This window comes from Rhinopithecus roxellana, chromosome 21 (assembly GCF_007565055.1).
Source record: "Rhinopithecus roxellana isolate Shanxi Qingling chromosome 21, ASM756505v1, whole genome shotgun sequence".
NCBI lineage: Eukaryota > Metazoa > Chordata > Mammalia > Primates > Cercopithecidae > Rhinopithecus > Rhinopithecus roxellana.
Window position 1 is genome coordinate 25,455,462 of NC_044569.1, and position 20,026 is coordinate 25,475,487.

The 20,026-nt window shown below is 34.4% G+C and overlaps 1 protein-coding gene across 2 annotated transcripts in view; it reads left to right on the top strand.

Annotated features, from left to right (window-relative positions):
* The window catches only part of CDH7 (cadherin 7), a 138,734-nt gene that overhangs the window by 113,720 nt on the left and 4,988 nt on the right, over nt 1-20,026 (top strand). For both annotated transcript variants that reach the window (XM_010385602.2, XM_010385601.2), the window contains exons 9-11: nt 421-542; nt 1,203-1,320; nt 4,108-4,359. In XM_010385602.2, coding sequence (XP_010383904.2) covers nt 421-542; nt 1,203-1,320; nt 4,108-4,359 — 492 coding nt within the window. The remainder of the gene's footprint in view (nt 1-420; nt 543-1,202; nt 1,321-4,107; nt 4,360-20,026) is intronic.

Below are 20,026 nucleotides of genomic sequence, written 5' to 3' on the forward strand. Positions count from 1 at the left end.
ATTGAAATTCATGGTTTACCATTTATTCTTCTTTCAACAATTTTCTCATCAGGGACTAAAAAACTACAAGTACGCATACAGACTATAAATATACATTTTTATATGTGCATGTATATCCAAATACACACACATATAATCATGTATATGTATATATTTGGGTATACATATGTATATATACATACACGTGTATGTATACACATGTATGTATATGTGTGTATATATACACACATATACAAATATATACATACATATGAATGTATGTGAGTGTGTATTTGGATCATATTTTCAATTTTCTATAGCTCCTTTTAAGTAATACAGCATTATAATTCTAGATTTCATTCTCAGCTTAGTCATTTTATTATTAGAATTGTGCTTTAGAGGGGCAAGGCGTAAATGATAAGACATTGTCTTATTTATTAGAGAATCCATCTCAAGTAGGAAGAGGCTATGTGGCCATCACTATACTTGACATCAATGATAACGCCCCTGAATTTGCCATGGACTATGAGACCACCGTCTGTGAAAATGCCCAGCCAGGGCAGGTAAGAGTCTTCAGAACACTTTGCTTCTAATTTGTGGTTTCTTAAAAAATATCCAGCAGCAGTTGCCTTTGAAATTCTTCTAGCTTTAAGATAAAACATAATCAGCTTGTTTCAGCAAAACTAACACTTTGATGTGTAGCATGAACTAATATTAAAGGAACCTTCAAATTCCAGCTTAATTGGGGTGATGAAAATTCCTCAGGAAGAAAAGGTAAACGTTGTAAAAGCTCTGTTAAATGGCTAAGAACTTAGACTCCTTTAGGAGAAAGATAGCATAGTACGCTGATTGGGCTGTTTCCACCTTACACAACCAGGTTTAAGTGTCTTACAATTCTAAGAATTAAGTGCATTTCAATCTCAGGTTGGTTTGTTCTTCTATTGCTCAGTGTCTTGTAATGTTTCCCGGGATGTCTAATCAATTGGAACAGCTTATTTCTGAAGTTCACAAAAGTGAATTCAAACATGAACTAAGAAAAGGACATGATTTGTTTTTCAGAGCCCTTTTTTAGATTGGGTTCATAATAATACATTTGATCCTCTCTCCCTAGCTCATTCAGGGAGGTGGTATTTATTATAAAGTGTAAAACTGCTTTGTCCTGACACATAAAACTAAGCATAGCACACCAGTGTGCTTTAAACTTTTACTTTCTCTTTTCCTAGGTTATCCAGAAGATCAGTGCTGTGGATAAAGATGAGCCATCCAATGGACATCAGTTTTACTTCAGCTTAACAACGGATGCAACAAATAACCACAACTTTTCATTGAAAGATAACAAAGGTAATGTATTAATATTGTTACTGATAGAGGTAGCAGGTCCAGATACTCTAAGCTTCTCCCTCAGGAATGGTGATTATGGATTTTTTTTTAAAGCAAAGATATTAATTAAAGGGCAATGAGCACCTCAAGTAATTTTTATCTATGGATTTACTGTCATGAAGGAAAAGGTGCTATTTAACTTATTTTAGGCCTAAAGCCAAATAGGAGGGAAAGTTAGATTTTTTTTATTATTTTCTTATAGGCACTCATTTTTTTACTTGTGTACCAAGTTGATTATCCAGATAATCTAATAAGTTGATGGTCAACTAAATACCCTAATAAGTACTATGCTCATAGATGCAACTTGAGACATAAGAACTGGATATTACACATTTTAATCTAAATCAGCTTTGACTTAATGTTTTCAATAATAACACCCCTTACTCTTTTATTTTTACATAAATGCAAATGTAATTCATGCAAATAATAATAAAATAATGACATATTTATGAGCTAAGAAATATTAAAAATAACAAAATGACTCCCTCTCATGTGAGATTATATTTCTCTGCTTCAAAGGTAAACAGTCTTAGTGGTTTCCTAAATATCATTATAGTAAAAAAACACTTACAAATACCGATAAGTAGATTTTAGTTTTGCATAATATTATATATTGGCAATTATGAGAACTTAAAGCATGAGAACCTGCTATCATTGTCTAATTTTGAATTATATATTTGAATGAGTTTTTATTCAAGATATTTATTTTAGAGGAAGGAGAGCATTTGAAACTGATGTAGAGGGTGAATAGTACCCCCCAACAACATGGAAAATATCTATTTTTAAAAATTTATATTGTTTATGTAAATCTGGTTTTAGGGAAAAATGCAGAAGTGGATTTGCTAGTCAGTACTGGCTTGTTTAAAACAGACTTACTACCAAAAGGTGGACAAGAACTTTTGCCTGAGGCCATCACCTTATTTAGTGCAACCTAGGCCTCAAAAATTCAATTCGAAAGTAATAATTTTTCCTGATCTTATTTCCTACTCAATGAGAATACTATTGTGTCCCTTTAGTAATATAAAAGGTAGAGCATTCTCTACATGGGTAACTCCAGACTCACTGACTTAAACATAGTTAAGAAGGATAATTCTCAGCATTTAGATTCGTCTGGTACAAATGCAGAGAAGGGAATTTATGACCTTCACAAGGAGAATGTGAATATATCCCCCATGTGTCATCATCCAATACCACCATGATTGCTGTACAGTGCGTGCACTAAAATGTCTGCATTTATAGGACATCCACATTGCCACACAATTGAAAAATTATCTACTTTAAGCCCAGAGCTCCCTTGACTGTACCTTGAAGGGAAACATATGAATACAGAGAAAGTCAGTTCTTAAGAAGTCTTCCATATGATCGCTTTTCTGAATATAGAGTCATATTCTCACTTTTTAGGCATTTCAGCTTGTGTTCCTCAATTGTGTGTGTGTGTGTGTGTGTGTGTGTGTGATTTTGATATCACTCATGTTACATTACAAATCAACTTTCTAAAACTTTTTGTATCAAGTCATAAATGCATCTGACATCTGAATTGGTAGGAGGCAAAGGCATAGGCCTGCATGCTACTGTGAAATGTACAGGAACTTACTGAAAACTGTATCCTTCAACAACTCCAGCTTAATTTTTTATTGCATACCTTCTTGAATTCATACATTTTAAAATAAAAGATTTGTTTACATAAAAATCTACCAGATGGAATCTGAAAATCAAATCGTTTTATTACTGTCTCTTCTATAATTGCATGTAATACATTTTCTGCAGTCTAATATGAGCTTGCTGTTTTGTGCTGTTTGAGACAGATTTCATCTTGCTGTTTCACTAGAGTACCATTAATTTTTTCATGCTATCATTGAATAAATCTTTTTGACAATTTGGAAGAGAGAAAAATATATAAAAGCACACTGCATGGAACTCTGATCCTGATTTTTCTTCTTTTCCTTTATATTTTTATCAATAGCTATTAATTTTAAAAATCTCATAAATACTCTATTTAATTAAGACAAGTTATTTGGAAAACTGCTAACAGAGACAAAATATATTTTTTATGTATAAATCTCACATGTTATAAAGACTTATTGATCACTTTTTTAAAGTTTATAATTACTATAATTGCTTAGATGAAATCAAATATTGAATACAAATTAAACATAAATGGCCTGTTTTATCACTGACAAAATGTTTATACACATAGAGTAGCTATAAATACGAATATAGAATTTTTAAAATTTTACAATAAAATTATTCTGAATACCCCATATATTCCATTTAAATAAAGTTAAAATAGCCGATTTTACCCTTTTTAAATATTGGTCTTGAAACCTGACAATAAAAGGATAGATTGAAAATTTTGTCTGTACTATATGATGATGCTGCAAACTATTTAAGCTGTTAATATGTACCATCCTTTCTATAAGTTTATGGTATAAAATCTAAGATAAGTAAAAAGGTGTAGTTTTTATAAAGTTGCAATTAATGTAATAAGTGATGCATAAACATTTTCATATTTTGTTTTACTTTATAACTATTGTTATACTGTGTAGAATAACATAAGTATCTTATAATGTATTAAACTGGAACTGTCCCTCTGTCCCAGAGAACTCAAAGAAAATTGTTGAAATAAATCTGCAATTCCAGAGATTTCCCTAATTAAGGCATCAAAGAAAATAGAGTGACTTAAGTAAAGTTTGGGAAGACTGATTCCGTCAGAAATCTTGTGTTACACATTTGCTTTCGTTATCCTAGACAACACAGCCTCAATATTGACCAGGAGAAATGGCTTCCGGAGACAGGAACAATCGGTTTACTATCTGCCAATTTTCATTGTGGACAGTGGATCTCCTTCACTTAGCAGCACCAACACCCTCACCATCCGCGTGTGTGACTGTGATGCCGACGGTGTAGCCCAGACCTGCAATGCAGAGGCCTATGTCTTACCTGCTGGCCTCAGTACAGGAGCCCTGATAGCAATACTCGCCTGTGTCTTGACATTATTGGGTAGGTACTGTTTCCAGGGCTTGCTCTGAAAGAGCTGTCACAATAACCATGTGTCACGACTTGCCTATTTTCTTCTCCATTTGGTGAACATATGCAGACATTCTGCTAGATGGTGTTTGTTTTGTTTTGTTTTTCTTTGAGATGGGGTCTCACTCTGTTGCCCAAGCTGGAGTGCAGTAGCAGGATCTCGGATCACTGCAGCCTCTGCCCCTCAGGTTCAAGCAATTCTCCCACCTCAACCTCCTGAGTAGCTGGGATTACAGAGGTGCACCACCACACCCAGCTAACTTTTGTATTTTTAGTAGAGACGAGGTTTCACCATGTTGGGCAGGCTGATCTTGAACTCCTGACCTCAGGTGATCCACCTGCATTGGCCTCCCAAAGTGCTAGGATTACAGGAGTGAGCCGTAGCTCCTGGCCTGGATGGTGTTTTGCTCACTAAGTAATGCAATTGTTGGCCACACTTTCCAGTGGTATATTTAAAGTATAACTCAGACAAAAGTTCTGTCAATTTCATTTTCAAAACAACAGTGAAGATAAATGGCTTATGCTTTAAATTAATGTTTTTTAAGATTAAAAAGAATCTATCTCATCCCAGTTCTTTGCTTTAGAGCACTCGACAGAGGAGATACACTAGACTGGACAATACATTTTCTATATTGTTTTGATAATATGCTTATTTTAGAAATTATGGCTTTATATTCTACTTTTTAAAGAAAATATTTAAGATGGCTTTCTTAAATAATTTGCAAATTTGAAATGATTACAATTTCAGCAATGCAAATGTTATACTTTTAAAGTATTAAATACTAGCATATTTAATTGTACATTTCTATGATTATTACTTGGTTAAATTCAATTTATAACTCATGCTTGCAGGAACTCAGATTTTGCAGCATCCTTTTAAAAATTGGGAGACGTCTAGTGTGGACATTGGGTAATGGGTTCATTCCAAAGCAACATTTTTCTTCTCAACATAACTGCCTGTAACACGGACAACAAGCACTTAATATGTTACCGGAAACTATACTCTGTGTTTTCCTGGGTTTTAATAGAATTAGTGAATCCACTTATGACATTTTTCTATAACAGCATTTACAATGATAGTCACCATTGTATAATGTTTAAAAACTAGATTTGTGGATTTAGGTAAACTGAGCTTTTACTTCTCCCTCCAACATGTACTCCTTCTTCCCAAGGTTAATGTTAATCCTTCAGTAGCTGGTTAATTAACCTAAAAGTGAAAAATAACCAAACTAGATTCATAAGATTGTTGTGAGAATTAAATCAAACAATTCATATAAAGAACAGAGTAAACATTCAATATACCATACCACATGGTGAACGTTCGATAAATTTTAAGTGTTACTGATGGCAAATTATCAACTAAGACCTATTTACTAATACATTATAAATGCTGTCATGAAAATCGATGTTATTGGCTTAAGTAACTTAAGCTAAACAAGTAAATCTAAAAGAAAATAAACTGTATTTTGCATAGAACTTTACACAGATGCAGAAACTTTCAGAATTTCATTAGAATTGGAAAGTAATTACCTGCTAAATCTAATTAGAATCTAAGGGATTAAATTTTGAAAAAGGTAGAACCACTGCAAACAACTTTTTATTGATCTAAAAGCTTCTAAAGCAAACTTTTCCAACCTGTGGCCTGCGAGCCGCATATAGCTCAAGATGGCTTTGAATGCGGCCCAACACAAATTCTTAAACATTCTTAAAATATTATGAAATGTTTTGTGTTTGTGTGTGCTTTTTTTTTTTTTTTTTTTTTTGCTCTTCAGCTGTTGTTAGTCTATTTTATATGTGGTCTAAGACAAGTATTCCATTCCTCTTTCAGTGTGGCCCAGGGAAGTCAAAAGATTTAAATTTTGGAATCTAAAACTTAATAAAAAAGATGTAAATTGCATATTTATTTTATAGTAGCAGAATAACCTACATTAGAAGATTTAAAAATTCCATTCATGTTTAGAATGTCTTTAGCTTGAAGGCACAGAATCAGAAAGAATAATGAGAGGACAAGTAGATGATGTGTGGAAGACTTTTTAAGTTTGGTCCGTTTATCATAAACAACTTAGATTATGCCTCAAAGGAATAAGATTGTATTCCCCCAATTATAATGATCCTCATTAATGAATTGATTTTTGATTATTTTAAGGCTGTCTGATGAAGCTTGCTTCACTTTAGTAAATACTTTCACCTTTGAATTTGGGGTTTTTTTGTGATTTAGGTTGCTTGATGATTCTAATTAATTAAAAATTATCAGCTAATTATTACTGAAAGTCACTGAAATAGAGATTTATTAGATTTCATTATTAGATATACTATATACAAGTATACATATACAGTATGTGTGTGTGTGTTTGTGTGTGTGTCTGTGCATAAAGGTTTGAGGGATTTTGTCAGAATTTAAGTATTGCTACTCTTTCTGCTAAATTTGAACGTATTGCTTAAGTAGACACCAAATTTGGAATCCCTCTTCCACTTCTAAGGATCCATTTTTTTGTGCCCTATATTTTATTCATTTTTTAAGAGTTACTTCAAGTCTCCAAAACCTTAAGTAAAACAAAGTCTATTGTACTGAAATACTGTTTGGAACAAGGGACTTCTGCCTGCAGCTTCCATTTCTACAGTGACCGCACAATAATCAGTATCATCAAATGCTAGCATTTTAGCCCAGAAATGTGGTCTCTTTGTGTCTTATTTCCCAAGTTTTTAAAAGCAGATAATTAGGAATTTTTAGACGTTTTTAGTTTTGTTGCCAGTATTGTAGTCTCTGGATTTTCACACAATAAGTGCTGAAGTCAATGAGATTAAGTATTCACGGGGGGTGCAAGTGAGGCCTGCAGCCTGACATGAAAATGGAGTTCTAGTACACAATTCATTCTTTATGACACCATAGAAAGTGGTGCGAATCTCATTTCTAGGCATTAGGTATCAGGATTTGTAACTCAAACCTTTTAAGACTTCTGAACAAATATTACTAGGAAATAGCAAGGTGAGGAGGTGGAGATGGGAATAACAACTTGAAAATCAAGTTCAGTTAAGAATGAAACTATAGAGTACCTGGACTTTAGACTCTTAAAAAATAAAAGTATTTGACTACATGTTAAGTCTGTGTTCCAGTGATGTGACAAATTAAAGCTACTTGTAACATGACGGATGGGGACTGCACTGACGTTACCGGAAGTTTAATGCTGGAAGGCATCCCAGGTATCCATGCTAACCCAAACCTTACAGAGGGAGAAGTTGAGGTGTAGGGTAGGTTTGAGGATTTGTAGGAGTACAGTTAGAGGATATGATGGGATAAGATTCTAGGTCTCCTTATTCTCAATCACTGATTTTTATTAAACTGCACAAGAAATACATCTTGAAAATATAAAAATGTTTACTCCTATATATTGCTGAAATAATCCATGTTACCTGGAGTTGTATTTGTCAGTCTTCATCTCCATCCATATTCTTCTAACTTTATGGATGAACTGCTTTCTGATTTCTCATCCTTGCTCTCACCTCTCTCTCTAATTTATTTGCACCTGAATTCTCTAAATTTGAAAAAAAAATCCAAAACTTAGAACATGGGATTCCTTTATTTACAGTGAGTACAGTTTGAATGAGATACGTTATTGCTATACTCACATTTCATCATAAAATAATCAATTAGATGCCTCAATTATTTTTCATGCAGAAAAAGTCCATCAATACATGGCAAGATATTCTGGTATTCTAAATTTTGAATAGAAATTACAACCCATGAATAACATCAATACCAATTTAATTATGCATTTTTATCATAGTTAAATTCACACTTACAGACATATACAGTTATTCTTCTACCAGGCTAAAAATACTTTAAAGAAAAAAAATCTATGAATAACTAAGACATTAGATTATTCAGTAGATTTTTATAATAAAGGGGAAGAATTTCAGCTGTTTTGTTTAAAAATATGGTTTCAATATTAAATATTGTACTCCTATTCTGAAAATATTACAGCTAAATTTTTTCTTTTCCTCCGCACACACAAAAATAAAACCTGTTTCTTGCACAATAAAGCTGCCACTGAATTTACTATATTAAGTTTTGGGTGTTTCTGTACTTGGACTTCGAGGTGGCAGTCATTGAAGTCCTGTAGCATTCCTTCCAGCTCTTTGCTCTTCTGGAACAATTGGAATTAGTTAGACCAGCCCAACTTCATAAACTCAGGTTTAATAAGGTGTTTGTAGAAACTTGCTGTTCACTGCATGGGATTCAGTCTCTTCCAGTATGTCTATGATGGTCAGCTTGACAGTGAGCTGTCATGCATCTTTTCACTTTTCTTCCCTGATCTCCCAAGTACTAAACTATATTTGGTCACCAGTAACTGTGGCTATTCATGACTTTTTTCCAACAGAAAAATATTTTCTTGTTTTTGCAAGTGATAGTGAGCATTACTGAAGGAAAAAATATGTTAAATTGCGTAGAAAAAAAAAGTGGTAGCACTATGTAAAAAAAATTGATCCCCATCATAATCTATAATGATCGAACATAATTGGCATAGCAGCCCTAGAGATAATAATGTGCAGACTACAGTTGGCTAATTTATGGTAGCAGATGTGTTCCTCTCTCAAACAAGCATGAGTATAATAAAAAATGAATTGCATTTCATAAGCTTGTACTACGTGCTAGACATCAGCCTAAGTGCTTTACAAGCATTATCTAATTTAATGCTCATAACAAATTTCCTAGGCAAGTATTACTATGCCCACATTTTTTATAAGAAGACTACAACTTAGAGGAAATACACAAAAAGTTATAGGGCGAACGAGTGTCAGAGTCAGGACCCAAACACAGGGAAGCCTGCCTCCTAAATGTTCTTTATAAGGTATTTTTGCACAGCACCTTGTATCTAGCAGTCTTTGAGCATCTGACATGGCTGACTTGTCTGTTTCATTGGTTTATCTTCTTGTCCATCTCTTCCAGTAGACTGCTTTTAGAGGCAGTCTAAAAGCATTATTTTATCATTATTTATATCAGCTAATCAGATGCTGATCTGACACATACAGAACATTCCATACATGCATGATAAATGAAGCATGAATGATTTGAATGTACTCAATTGTGGAAAAGAATAATTGATTTGACTTATTTTTATTACCTGTAGGAGTATCTCCATTAGACCCTGTTTTTTCTGTTTCCCAAGACTTTATATTTTTAGGACATTTTTTCTGAGATTTGGTCTATCTCTTTAACTCTTCAGGAAAATGGATGTGTCACAAATTAAAAGAATTTAAATGATGTTTTCAGGTTAATAGCCATGGAACTATATAATGGCTTAAGAAAACAAATTAGAATAATGACCAAAGGTAGATAGAGAAAATATTGCAGATGAGATGTCAGAGATATTTTATTTATCAGTTTAAAATTCAGTTAAATGTTACAGTTAATATCTCAGTCACTCACTTGGATCATACCAATTATGAATCTTTAGTTATCCTTTGCAAAAGTAGTAGAATGGGTCCCTAAGTGCAAGATAAAATTTTAGCCTTGTATTACTGGGGATCTGCATGAGCCTCAGATTCCACAGCACATAAATCCAGACAAAATGACAGGTTGATTTCCACCATCCTTCAGATCTTTGCTTAAATGCCACTTCTGATGACATCCTTTTCTGATCACAACCAGATGGTGCTGGTACTCCTGCATTTTTCCTATCACTTTCCTTTGTAAGACATAAATTATTTTACGTCTCTACTTGAAACATTTCAAAAGAATCAGATGCACTTGCATGAAATCCAAATGTTTATCATGGTCCACAAAGCAAGCATGTTCGGCCACCTGCTTACCTCTCTAAGGTATCAGGCTGTCGGATCCTTCTCTCATCCAGTAGGAGGACCCACAGTGCATTTCTTCCCATTATTTTCAAGTGTGCTACCCTCCTCCTGAAACATTCTTGCTGCATTCCTTCACCTGTCAAGTTTAGATTATCTTTAATGCCTCAGCTTCAGTGTTATCTCCCCAGGAGGAGTGTCCTAAGCACCATTATTCTCCATCATAGTATTTATTTCTTTTGTAGTGCTTATCACAACTTGTAACTATATAAGTTTGTTTGTTTTGCTCAAATATAAAAGCTTTTCAATGTAGTGATCTTCAAGTCTGTCTGTCTTCTTAACCGGTATATTATTGAGGCCTGTCATAGGCACATATAGAGACAATATTTTTAATCCATAAATATTATTTATTGTACTCTACAGTAAATTTTGCAACCTTATCCACATATTTTAATCCCTTCAGGAATAGGTCCAGTATCCTCTATACTTCATTATTCTACCATCAGTTAGAATAGAGTAGATAACAGATAAATTAACTACATTACAGGAGGTCATCAAAATCACAAGTGAGAGCATGGTAAAGTTTACATTTTATCTGTGTATGAGTTACATGACTCAAATTTTAGTGAGACCCAAAATTTTGGAACTGAATCGTATGAATTTATTGTAGAAATTCCACAATGTAGGACCTATTATTGAATAAAAACAGATGTTGCCTATGTGGGTCACACTACTTAAGCCCTTTACAATTAGACACTCACTTAATCTTCATAAAGTTACTATGAAGTGGTTTCAAAGAGGTAAAGACTATTATTTTCATTTTGGAGAGTGGGAAACTGAGGCAAGGAGAAGTAAAAGATCTCACCTACCTCCATACATCCAGGAAATGGAATAACAGGGATTCAATGCAGACGAGGTCCTTAAATAGGCAGGAGCCATGGACTGAGGGATGGGACTTGAGATGTATTCCATGGGTTACAGTGAGTAAGAAGAATTGGTTGAGTGGAACATGTGGTGATGAAGAGTTGAAGCAAAGAGGAAATGAAGAAGCTGGAGTCAAAGGTGACTTGGAGTTTCTGGTTTGGGTATTCTCTTACTTGAGAAAAGAACACAAGATAGGAAACCAATCAGAGGAACGTTAATGAGATTAAACTTACAGATTTTGAATGGTGTATGAGTGAGAGTCATTGGACAGAACGTTGTTATCAGTAAAGGAAGTGGTCATAACAAATCATAACAATGATAATAATTACCGTTTTGAACATTTATTATATTCTGACGAGTACATATATTTGTATTATCAAAAATAGGAGTAGTCATTTTAAAATACGGCCTGGTTATCCAAAGAGATAAATGAGAGATTTAGATGTCAGAGACATCAGCTTTTGCCATACAAGAGGCAGTTGAACCTGGGGTTTCACTGGGCTTGCCTAGGAAGAATGTGGGGTGAAAAGCCAAGAAGCCAAGTATGGAACTTGAGGAAGATTTACTGTAAGTACTTCTTAGAAGAGAGAGGCTACAAAAAAAAAAAATGGTTTGAAATAAGAAAATAAATTTTTTTTTCTTTTAAACTGGCTGCAAGCAGCTGCATTGTTTACTATTGCGTAAGTTCAAGAGAGCTGGCCCACACAATTTTCCATGAAGTTCTGTGTCAAAGAGGACACACATGCCATGTGAAAAAGGGGTCACAAAGTGGTCATTGGATTTGGCAAAATGTGAGTCATTGGTAGCCTTGGACCCTGGGAAATAGCAGGGAAAACTCAGATTGCTCTAGTTTGAGAGCAATCAGGATATAAGAAAGTGGCAATGTGGAGTAGGCTACTTTTACATAAAAGTTAATAATATTGAGGGTATATGAAGATAAACTGTTGGTTGGAAAATTTCAGGAAACTGTGTCCACTTAATGTCCTCCCTGTTTGAGCTCTGATGGAATAGTGTGTCTGGAGGCAGTGGAGAGAGTTTCAAGTTGACCCTGAAAAGAGTGAGGATACCATGTTTCTTCATCATGGTTATTTCTGATCCATCTGAAGCCAACAACATTCAAGCTCAGTTCAATATTAAAAGGAAAAGAAGCTGGGAGCTGTGGCTCATGACTGTAATCCCAGCAGTTTGGGAGGACGAGGGCAGAGAATCACTTGAAGCCAGAGTTTGAGACCAGCCTGAGCAACAAGCAAGACCTCTTTCTCTACAAAACATAAAATAGTTAGCTAGGCATGATGGCATGCACCCAAAGTCCCGGCTGCCCGGGAAGCTGAGGCAGGAGGATTGCTTGAGCCTAGGAGTTTGAGGCTGCAGTGAGCCATGATCACTCCGGCCTGGGTGACAGAGTGAGAAAAATTAAAATTAATTAATTAATTAATTAATTAATTTTAAAAAATTAAAATGTCTAAAAATTAAAAATAAATTTAAAAAACAGAATTAAACCATTTTTGAAATTAAAAAAAGAAAAAAATTACTAAAACTTAATTAGTGCTCAGTAGAAAAAACTGATAGATTTTTAATAAACTTCATGTAAATCAACAGGATCAATACATGGTGAAGAATTACAAAACAGAAACATTGATATTTGCATGTCAATGTGGATGATTGTTTAAAATAAATTATTGAAATTGTATATAGATTGTGCTGGCAGATTTTTTATTTTGATTAGATTATTTTTCAAGTATACTTATAGGTACACTAATCATTACACTGATTATAGCTGTCCTATTCTTCAATATGTCATTTGACAATAAATATGAGAATACCTCTAAGACCATATGTAATTAGATCATTCTGCTGTTTGAGTCTTTTGTTTAGATCAGTTGTGCAAAATAAAGTTATTGTGAACCATCAGTGTGAAACACATATGTAATTTCAAACTTTCACATAACTTTATTAGAAAAAGTAAAAAGAAACTATTGAAATAAATGCTAATAATGTATTTCAAACACACTATACCAAATTATCATTTTAATATGTAATCCATGAAGACTATTGAGACAATATTTCACTTTTTTAAAAAAGAAACAAGTCTTGAACATCATATGTTTATTTTACACTTAGAGTATATCTCAATGAAGAATAGCCACATTCCAAGTGTTCAATAGCCACATGTAGCTAGTGGCAACTATGGTAGACAATGAAAATTTAAATGACTATTTTATGGCTAATTAGAAATGAAGATTGTTCATAAGACACCATATAGATGATGGTGTTTTTGGTAAAGACTTACTCATCCCTCAAGTCACATTTCAAATGTCATCTGTTATGTTGGACTTTCTCTGAGGATCCTGGGCAGAAATAATCCCTTTCCCATACAAATTTTCCTAGCATATTTTATATTGCTATATATTTAATTCATTCTATGATATTTGACTGTTTATTTTTTATTCAGAATGTTGGGCTTGTTGATGGCAATCCAGCAAGTCTACTTATTTCTAGTCACATTTCCTTGCCTATAATTTATTAACCCATTTAACAAATATTTATTGAGCACATACTTACTATCATGTATTATTCTTTGTGCTTAGGGTAAATCTGTAAAAAGCAAAGTCACTACCCTTCATATGGCTTACAGTTTCAGCAATTAGTACTCATTAAAAATATTATTGAATTAAATGGAATTTAGGCTTTAAACCTGTGGTAGTAGCCACTAAACAATGGATCAAACTTAAGAAAGTGATATTTAACAGATACAAATATAAATTTATGCGATTTGGTTTTTTAAAAACTTTTTTTTACAGAGTTTTAGGCTAGGAAAAAGCCTAGTGGGATGTAATTTATATGACTGAGTGACTTTAAAAGGATACCAGATTCAACATTTTAAATATGTTAAAAAACAATACATTAGTGGAGTTACTTTCTCTTTAATATAAGTAGCTTTAGAAAGCCAGATACCTCATGTTGTCATTTATAAATGGGAGCTAAACAGTGGGTACACATGGATATAACATGGTGGAATAATAGACATTGGAAGCTACAAAAGGTGGGAGAGTTGGCAGGGAGTAAGGGTTGAAAAACTACCTGATGAGTACAATGTTCACTATTTGGGTAATGTACACCAAAATTCCAGACTTCACCACTGCAAGATAAATGCATGTAAAAACTCTTCACTTCTAATCCCTAAATACATAAAAATTTAAAATTTTAAATATATGTATTTTATATGTATACACATATATAGGCATATATATAAAGGGTATATATATATTTATAACTATATATGTATGTGTATATGTGTGTGTGTGTGTGTATATATATATAGCCTTATTTAGCAATGGTATCATTTTGTGGTGATCAGATCTCATCGGCAGAATTCTGCTAGTTCTGGGTGCCAAAACTGAATATTGAGAATTCTGGCATTTCCAGGCACAGAACATCCAGAGTAGGGAACTCAGGATGACAATGAGGTTTTCAACTCAAGACAAGCTAAACACTACACATGCCTGTGGAGCAAGCTTGTTCAACCTGAGGCCCACAGGCTACATGTGGCCCAGGACAGCATTGAATTTGGCCTAACACAAATTCGTACACTTTCTTAATATTTTAGGAAATATTTTTGCAATTTTTTTAGGTCATCAGCTATCATTAGTGTTAGTGTATTTTATGTGTGGCCCAAGACAATTCTTCTTGCAGTGTGGGCAAGGGAAGCCAAAAGATTGGACATCCCTGCTGTAGAGCAAATCTAGGTGACTTCTAACGTGTCTGCCATCTTTAAGAGGATAGGACAGTTCCTCATAGAACACATTCATTGGAAAGAAGGGATGCTTAATTGTAGAGACCAGTAAGTCCATGGTTATCATCAAGTGGGAAGATTAGTTAGGACTGTAGGACTTGACGATAGTCCAGTAGAAATCATGCTCCACTTTACTGTGCAAATAGACATCTGCCAAAGGTCACACTATAGCTGAGAAGAAAGATGCCCACTGATTTGTAGTATGGTGTGTGTTTGCACATCAATATTTTTCTCCATATTCCCTTCCTTTTATTTATCTTGGTTTTGAGAGAATGATTCTATCCAATTGCTGGACAACTAAAACTAATTTAAAACTGACAAAAGGCTGGGCGTGGTGGCTTACACCTGTAATCCTAACACTTTGGGAGGCCAAGGCAGGAGGATCGCTTGAGCTCAAGGAACTCAAGACCAGCCTGGGCAAAATGGCAAAACTCTTTTGAGCTCAAGGAGTTTGAGACCATCCTAGGCAATATGGTGAAACCCTGTCTGTACAAAAAATATCCATGTGTGGTGGTGCATGCCTGTAGTCTCAGCTTCTTGGAGGTACTGAGGCAGGAATATTGCTTGAGCCCAGGAGATCGAGGATGCAGTGAGCCAAGATCCTTCTGCTGCACTTCAGCTTGGGTGACAAAGTGAGACTCTGTCTCCAAACACTAAAAATAAAACAAAAATAAAGCTAACGACACATCAGTTCAAAAGAGTGTAAAGAATTACATAAAAATTTGTGACATAGTTCGCAGTAGGGTGTTGTAATTTTATATAATTTTATTCTTGTAATTCTCTTTTCTGCATATTTCTCTGCACCTATGCATGTCTGTATCTTCTTACAATGAATTGCACTAAGATTCATACTATATTTATCTGTGAATATACGGTCTACAGTGTTGGAACTGCTTTCTTGTAGGAACCCTCTCTTGATATGCTTCTGCCAAGTGCAAGTAGCACTATTTCCTATCTCCTAGGATGCACAGAAAATGTTGAATTGAATGTTGTAAGACTGAATTCCAAAACCAGAAATTTAGGCCTGCATCGTGCTTTTACTGCTGTAATAGCACTCTAACTTATTTTCTGACATCGACTCTCCTATCTTCCTCTCCTTGGTCCAGTAAGAATGTTTTTTATTTTTTATTTTTGAAACAATCTGATTATATCATGCAGTCCTTAAAATATGTTTGTTCTTGGGCCTGTAGGGTCTGACTCATGCCTACAGCTCCACCCTTACCTCACCTCTTTCTTTGCCCTCCAGCCACATTGGCCTCAAATATCTGCTCACTGTCGTCACCGTACCAGGCATGTTCCTCTATATCACATCTCCTTCCTGTCCCTACCCTCAGCCTGCAGTTATCAGCAGTTAAGTCTTTTTTGTCTGCATCTATTTCCCCTAGTATATTTCTTTTAAGATCACGTTTCCCTCTTTTGGAACAATTATTACAATTCCACTTTTGCATTTATTTATTTTAATGTTTGGATCAATATCTATTGGTCTCAATGAATTGTAAGGTCCATGAGTAAATGTTACATGTCTGCTTCTATGTACAACATTACACTACAATACCTAGTGCACATCATAAATGGTTAACATATTTTTGTTAAACAGATATGTAAATTCCTGAACAACCAGAACAATCTAAGTGTCAAATATGACTAGATTTCAGCTAGAACTAAATCTTTTCTTCTATTTCCACTCAGAAGTAGAGGTCATATGACAGAAAAGAGAAATGATAAAACCTCTTAAAATATATAATCTTATGCTTATTTAGGCAGAGTATTCTTCTTAATACAGTGATTAACACCATAGTCTATGAAGAACAGTTAATTCTTGTTCTATATAAACATTAAATTCTATTTTTTATATGCACTTACATAGTTAGAAATTAATACTTTCCGAGGTCATTCAAATGTTAAATTATCTGACTTTCCAAAATACCATGTTTTTCTTTGCCTTGGACAAGATTGGGAAATAAAGCAAACTGCATAAGACATTAATATGCTTGATGTGTGTTGTACCTTAGGGCTGATATACCCACAGGTACTTTAGAGGTTTACTTTGATTGAAGATTTGAGAATCAAAAGTCAAGTTTATTGGTAGCATGAAATACATTTACAATCGAATATAAGAAATAATTGATATATACTATATATAGGTATATATTTATGACAACATTTATTATAATTAAAGAATTGATAATTTTGGAATGTTTTTGTCTATTTAGACATTGATTTAAAAGAGCATCTAATTATTATGTAATTCTTACCCTCTTTATACCCTTACTGACTCTCATACTCATTCATTTCTTACATCCTTTTGTTCTCAATTGGACCTTTCTCCTCCTTAATTTTGCTGTTCAACATGTGTAACAGATGTCTTATTTCTACCTGCCTCCATCTGTGCATCCCATCACTATTTTCTCTCAACATCCCTCTTCATTCCCTGCTTTCCTTTATTTGATTTCTCACTAAGAAGTTCTACTGGGTTCTACTTTCTTTCTACTGCAGTTACTTTCATTTTGGGGGAACTATGTAAAAAATTTCAGAAACTGAAGTTGTATATAAATATAACATAATTATTTTTTCATCCATGTATTTTAAAAATTGTTGTCTTTCTTGAGCAAGCAATTACCTTTTGAGCTTTCATACTTGTCACCCTTAGCCTTTGTTTTTTAATCACCTTCTGTGAAAGTACTACACATACAGTATTATAAACAGCGTGAGGGTTTTGAAGACAGACTGAGATGGAGTATGCCTCACCCCTTACTACTGCATTTAATTACATTTAGACAGTTATTTTATGTGTCTAAGACAACCATCAAATGGGAAAACCCCTACCCCAGAGAATTGTTGTGAGTGTTAAATAATATGTACTGTGTGCAGACCTTCATTTCTCACGATACCACCTTTCCTATTTCCCATTTAATCTTTGGTACATATGCCTAGCCATATATGGTACACTTTCTACGTTGCTTGTTACCTTAAAAACAAACTGCTCTGTTGCATACTGACAAGTAACTGGGATTCTGATAACTCTACTTATGTTATTTCCAATGTTCTTTATCTCTTCAGTCCACATTGTGAAGATTGATGTGGAATATGATTATCATATATTGCTAATTTCAGTTAGTTTAAAAGTTACTTGTTCCAACATCACACAACTAATATGTAGGAAGGTTGGACAAGGCCTTTCTGACACCAACGCCGCAGCTCCTGTTGTAGCATTCTGGCATGTACCTTGACAACTGCAAGGCATTAGAGTGCTGAAAGTGCTAATTCTAAGTAGACAAGAAAGGACAATCCGCTTAACAGGGAAAGAAGGTGAATACCAGACTACTTATGGGAACAGAAAGATATACAAGCAGTAACTTTTGAACTTAGGTTGGTGCAAAAGTAATTGTGATTTTTGCTATTAATTGCAAACACCAGTTACTTTTGCATCAACCTAATACCTATATGCCCTCTTGGTGAAGCTGGTTGAAAATATCCAAATGGAGTAAACAGGAGCAAAAAGAGAACAGGCATATCTGTGCCAATGCAGCATGAGAAGGTGGCCAGAAAAGCTCAGAAATGTATCAGTTTCTGAACTGTAGGTCATCCTTAAAGTCTAAAGCTTATGAGAAGAGCAGTACAGTAGGATCCAGTGGGAAAGATAAGGAAAAAGTGCCACACACACAAAAAGTTGTTTTCACCACTATTTCCACAGATCACCAGTACAGTTTGTTCATCAGTCACATTCCTGTTGATGATGTTAACACAGATAGCTGATAGACATTTAGGAAAGCATATATTTTTATTGAAGACGAATTCATTTTATTTAAAATTAAATAAGTGCTCAGTCTTTTGGTTTTTGAAAGTACACTGAGGTGGGGGATGGAGTATGCCTCACCCCTAGTTACTGCAGTTAGTGAAGGACACTGATGCCCTTTTTGGTTTTGTATTTTTATTTTCAAAAGTGTTACTAATGCCAGAGTAAAAAGTTTACAAGATACTTTAAAAATATTTCATGCCAGCCGGGCGCGGTGGCTCACGTCTGTAATCCCAGCACTTAGGGAGGCCGAGGCGGGCGAATCACGAGGTCAGGAGATAGAGACCATCCTGGCTAACACAGGGAAACCCGTCTCTACTAAAAATACAAAAAAAATTAGCCAGGCGTGGTGGTGGGCGCCTGTAGTCCCAGCTACTCGGGAGGCTGAGGCAGGAGAATGGAATGAACCTGGGAGACAGAGCTTGCAGTGAGCCAAGATCGCACCACTGCACTCTAGCCTGGGTGACAGAGCAAGACTCCGTCTCAAAAAAAAAAAAAAAAATTTCATGCCCGCTTTTAAAAATATGATGACAATAACGTAGCCAAAACGATAATCCATATAATATACGTTTTGGGCTGTTCTGACTTTCCAGAAAAAAAATCTTAAGCTGATGCAATATAAGTTGTTAAAAGGTATTTTGTAGACGAATAAAGGTACTTCATTGCTTTACATATTTTTAAATTCCAAAATTCAAGAATACCCTTTTTATTTCATTGTAGTTTAGTTGAAGTAGCAGTGAAATTAAATGTATTCCCAAATCAAGGAGCATGCAGTCACTCGGAGGCCAGAGCACTTTCCTTATTTGTGTATACTAGTGAACAATGCACAGAATACGTTGTTTAAGTCTCCCATATAGCCAGTGTAGTTGTTCTTATTTGTTTTACAGTGCAATCTCCTGCTTTAAGATTTAATTATCAGTTTTGATATAGGAAGATAAATTCCTAACATTAAAGGGGTGATTCATTTCTTAAATTTAGCTTGGACAGTTGCTGAAAATCTCACAGCTTGTATTCTGTCTGTAGGTATAATGGATAAAGACCAAGTTCAGTATGTTATACATGAAAGTGGGCCTCAATTTATTATAGAGAAGCTTTTAATCTTTGTAAATGGCCTGACATGCTGGATTTTATTTAACAGTTGACTTTTATAGAGAAGGAGTAGGCATTTCTTCAAAGAACCTGACTGAATGCTATAATCCATTTCTTTCTGAAATTGCAGTTGTTAAATTAGACACAAAACATTTATGAATTTCAATTTGCCTTTCCAGCAATTAAGGAGTTCAAAAAAATCCCTTTGTGTTTCCTGGCTTTGAAATGATTATGTTTATTAT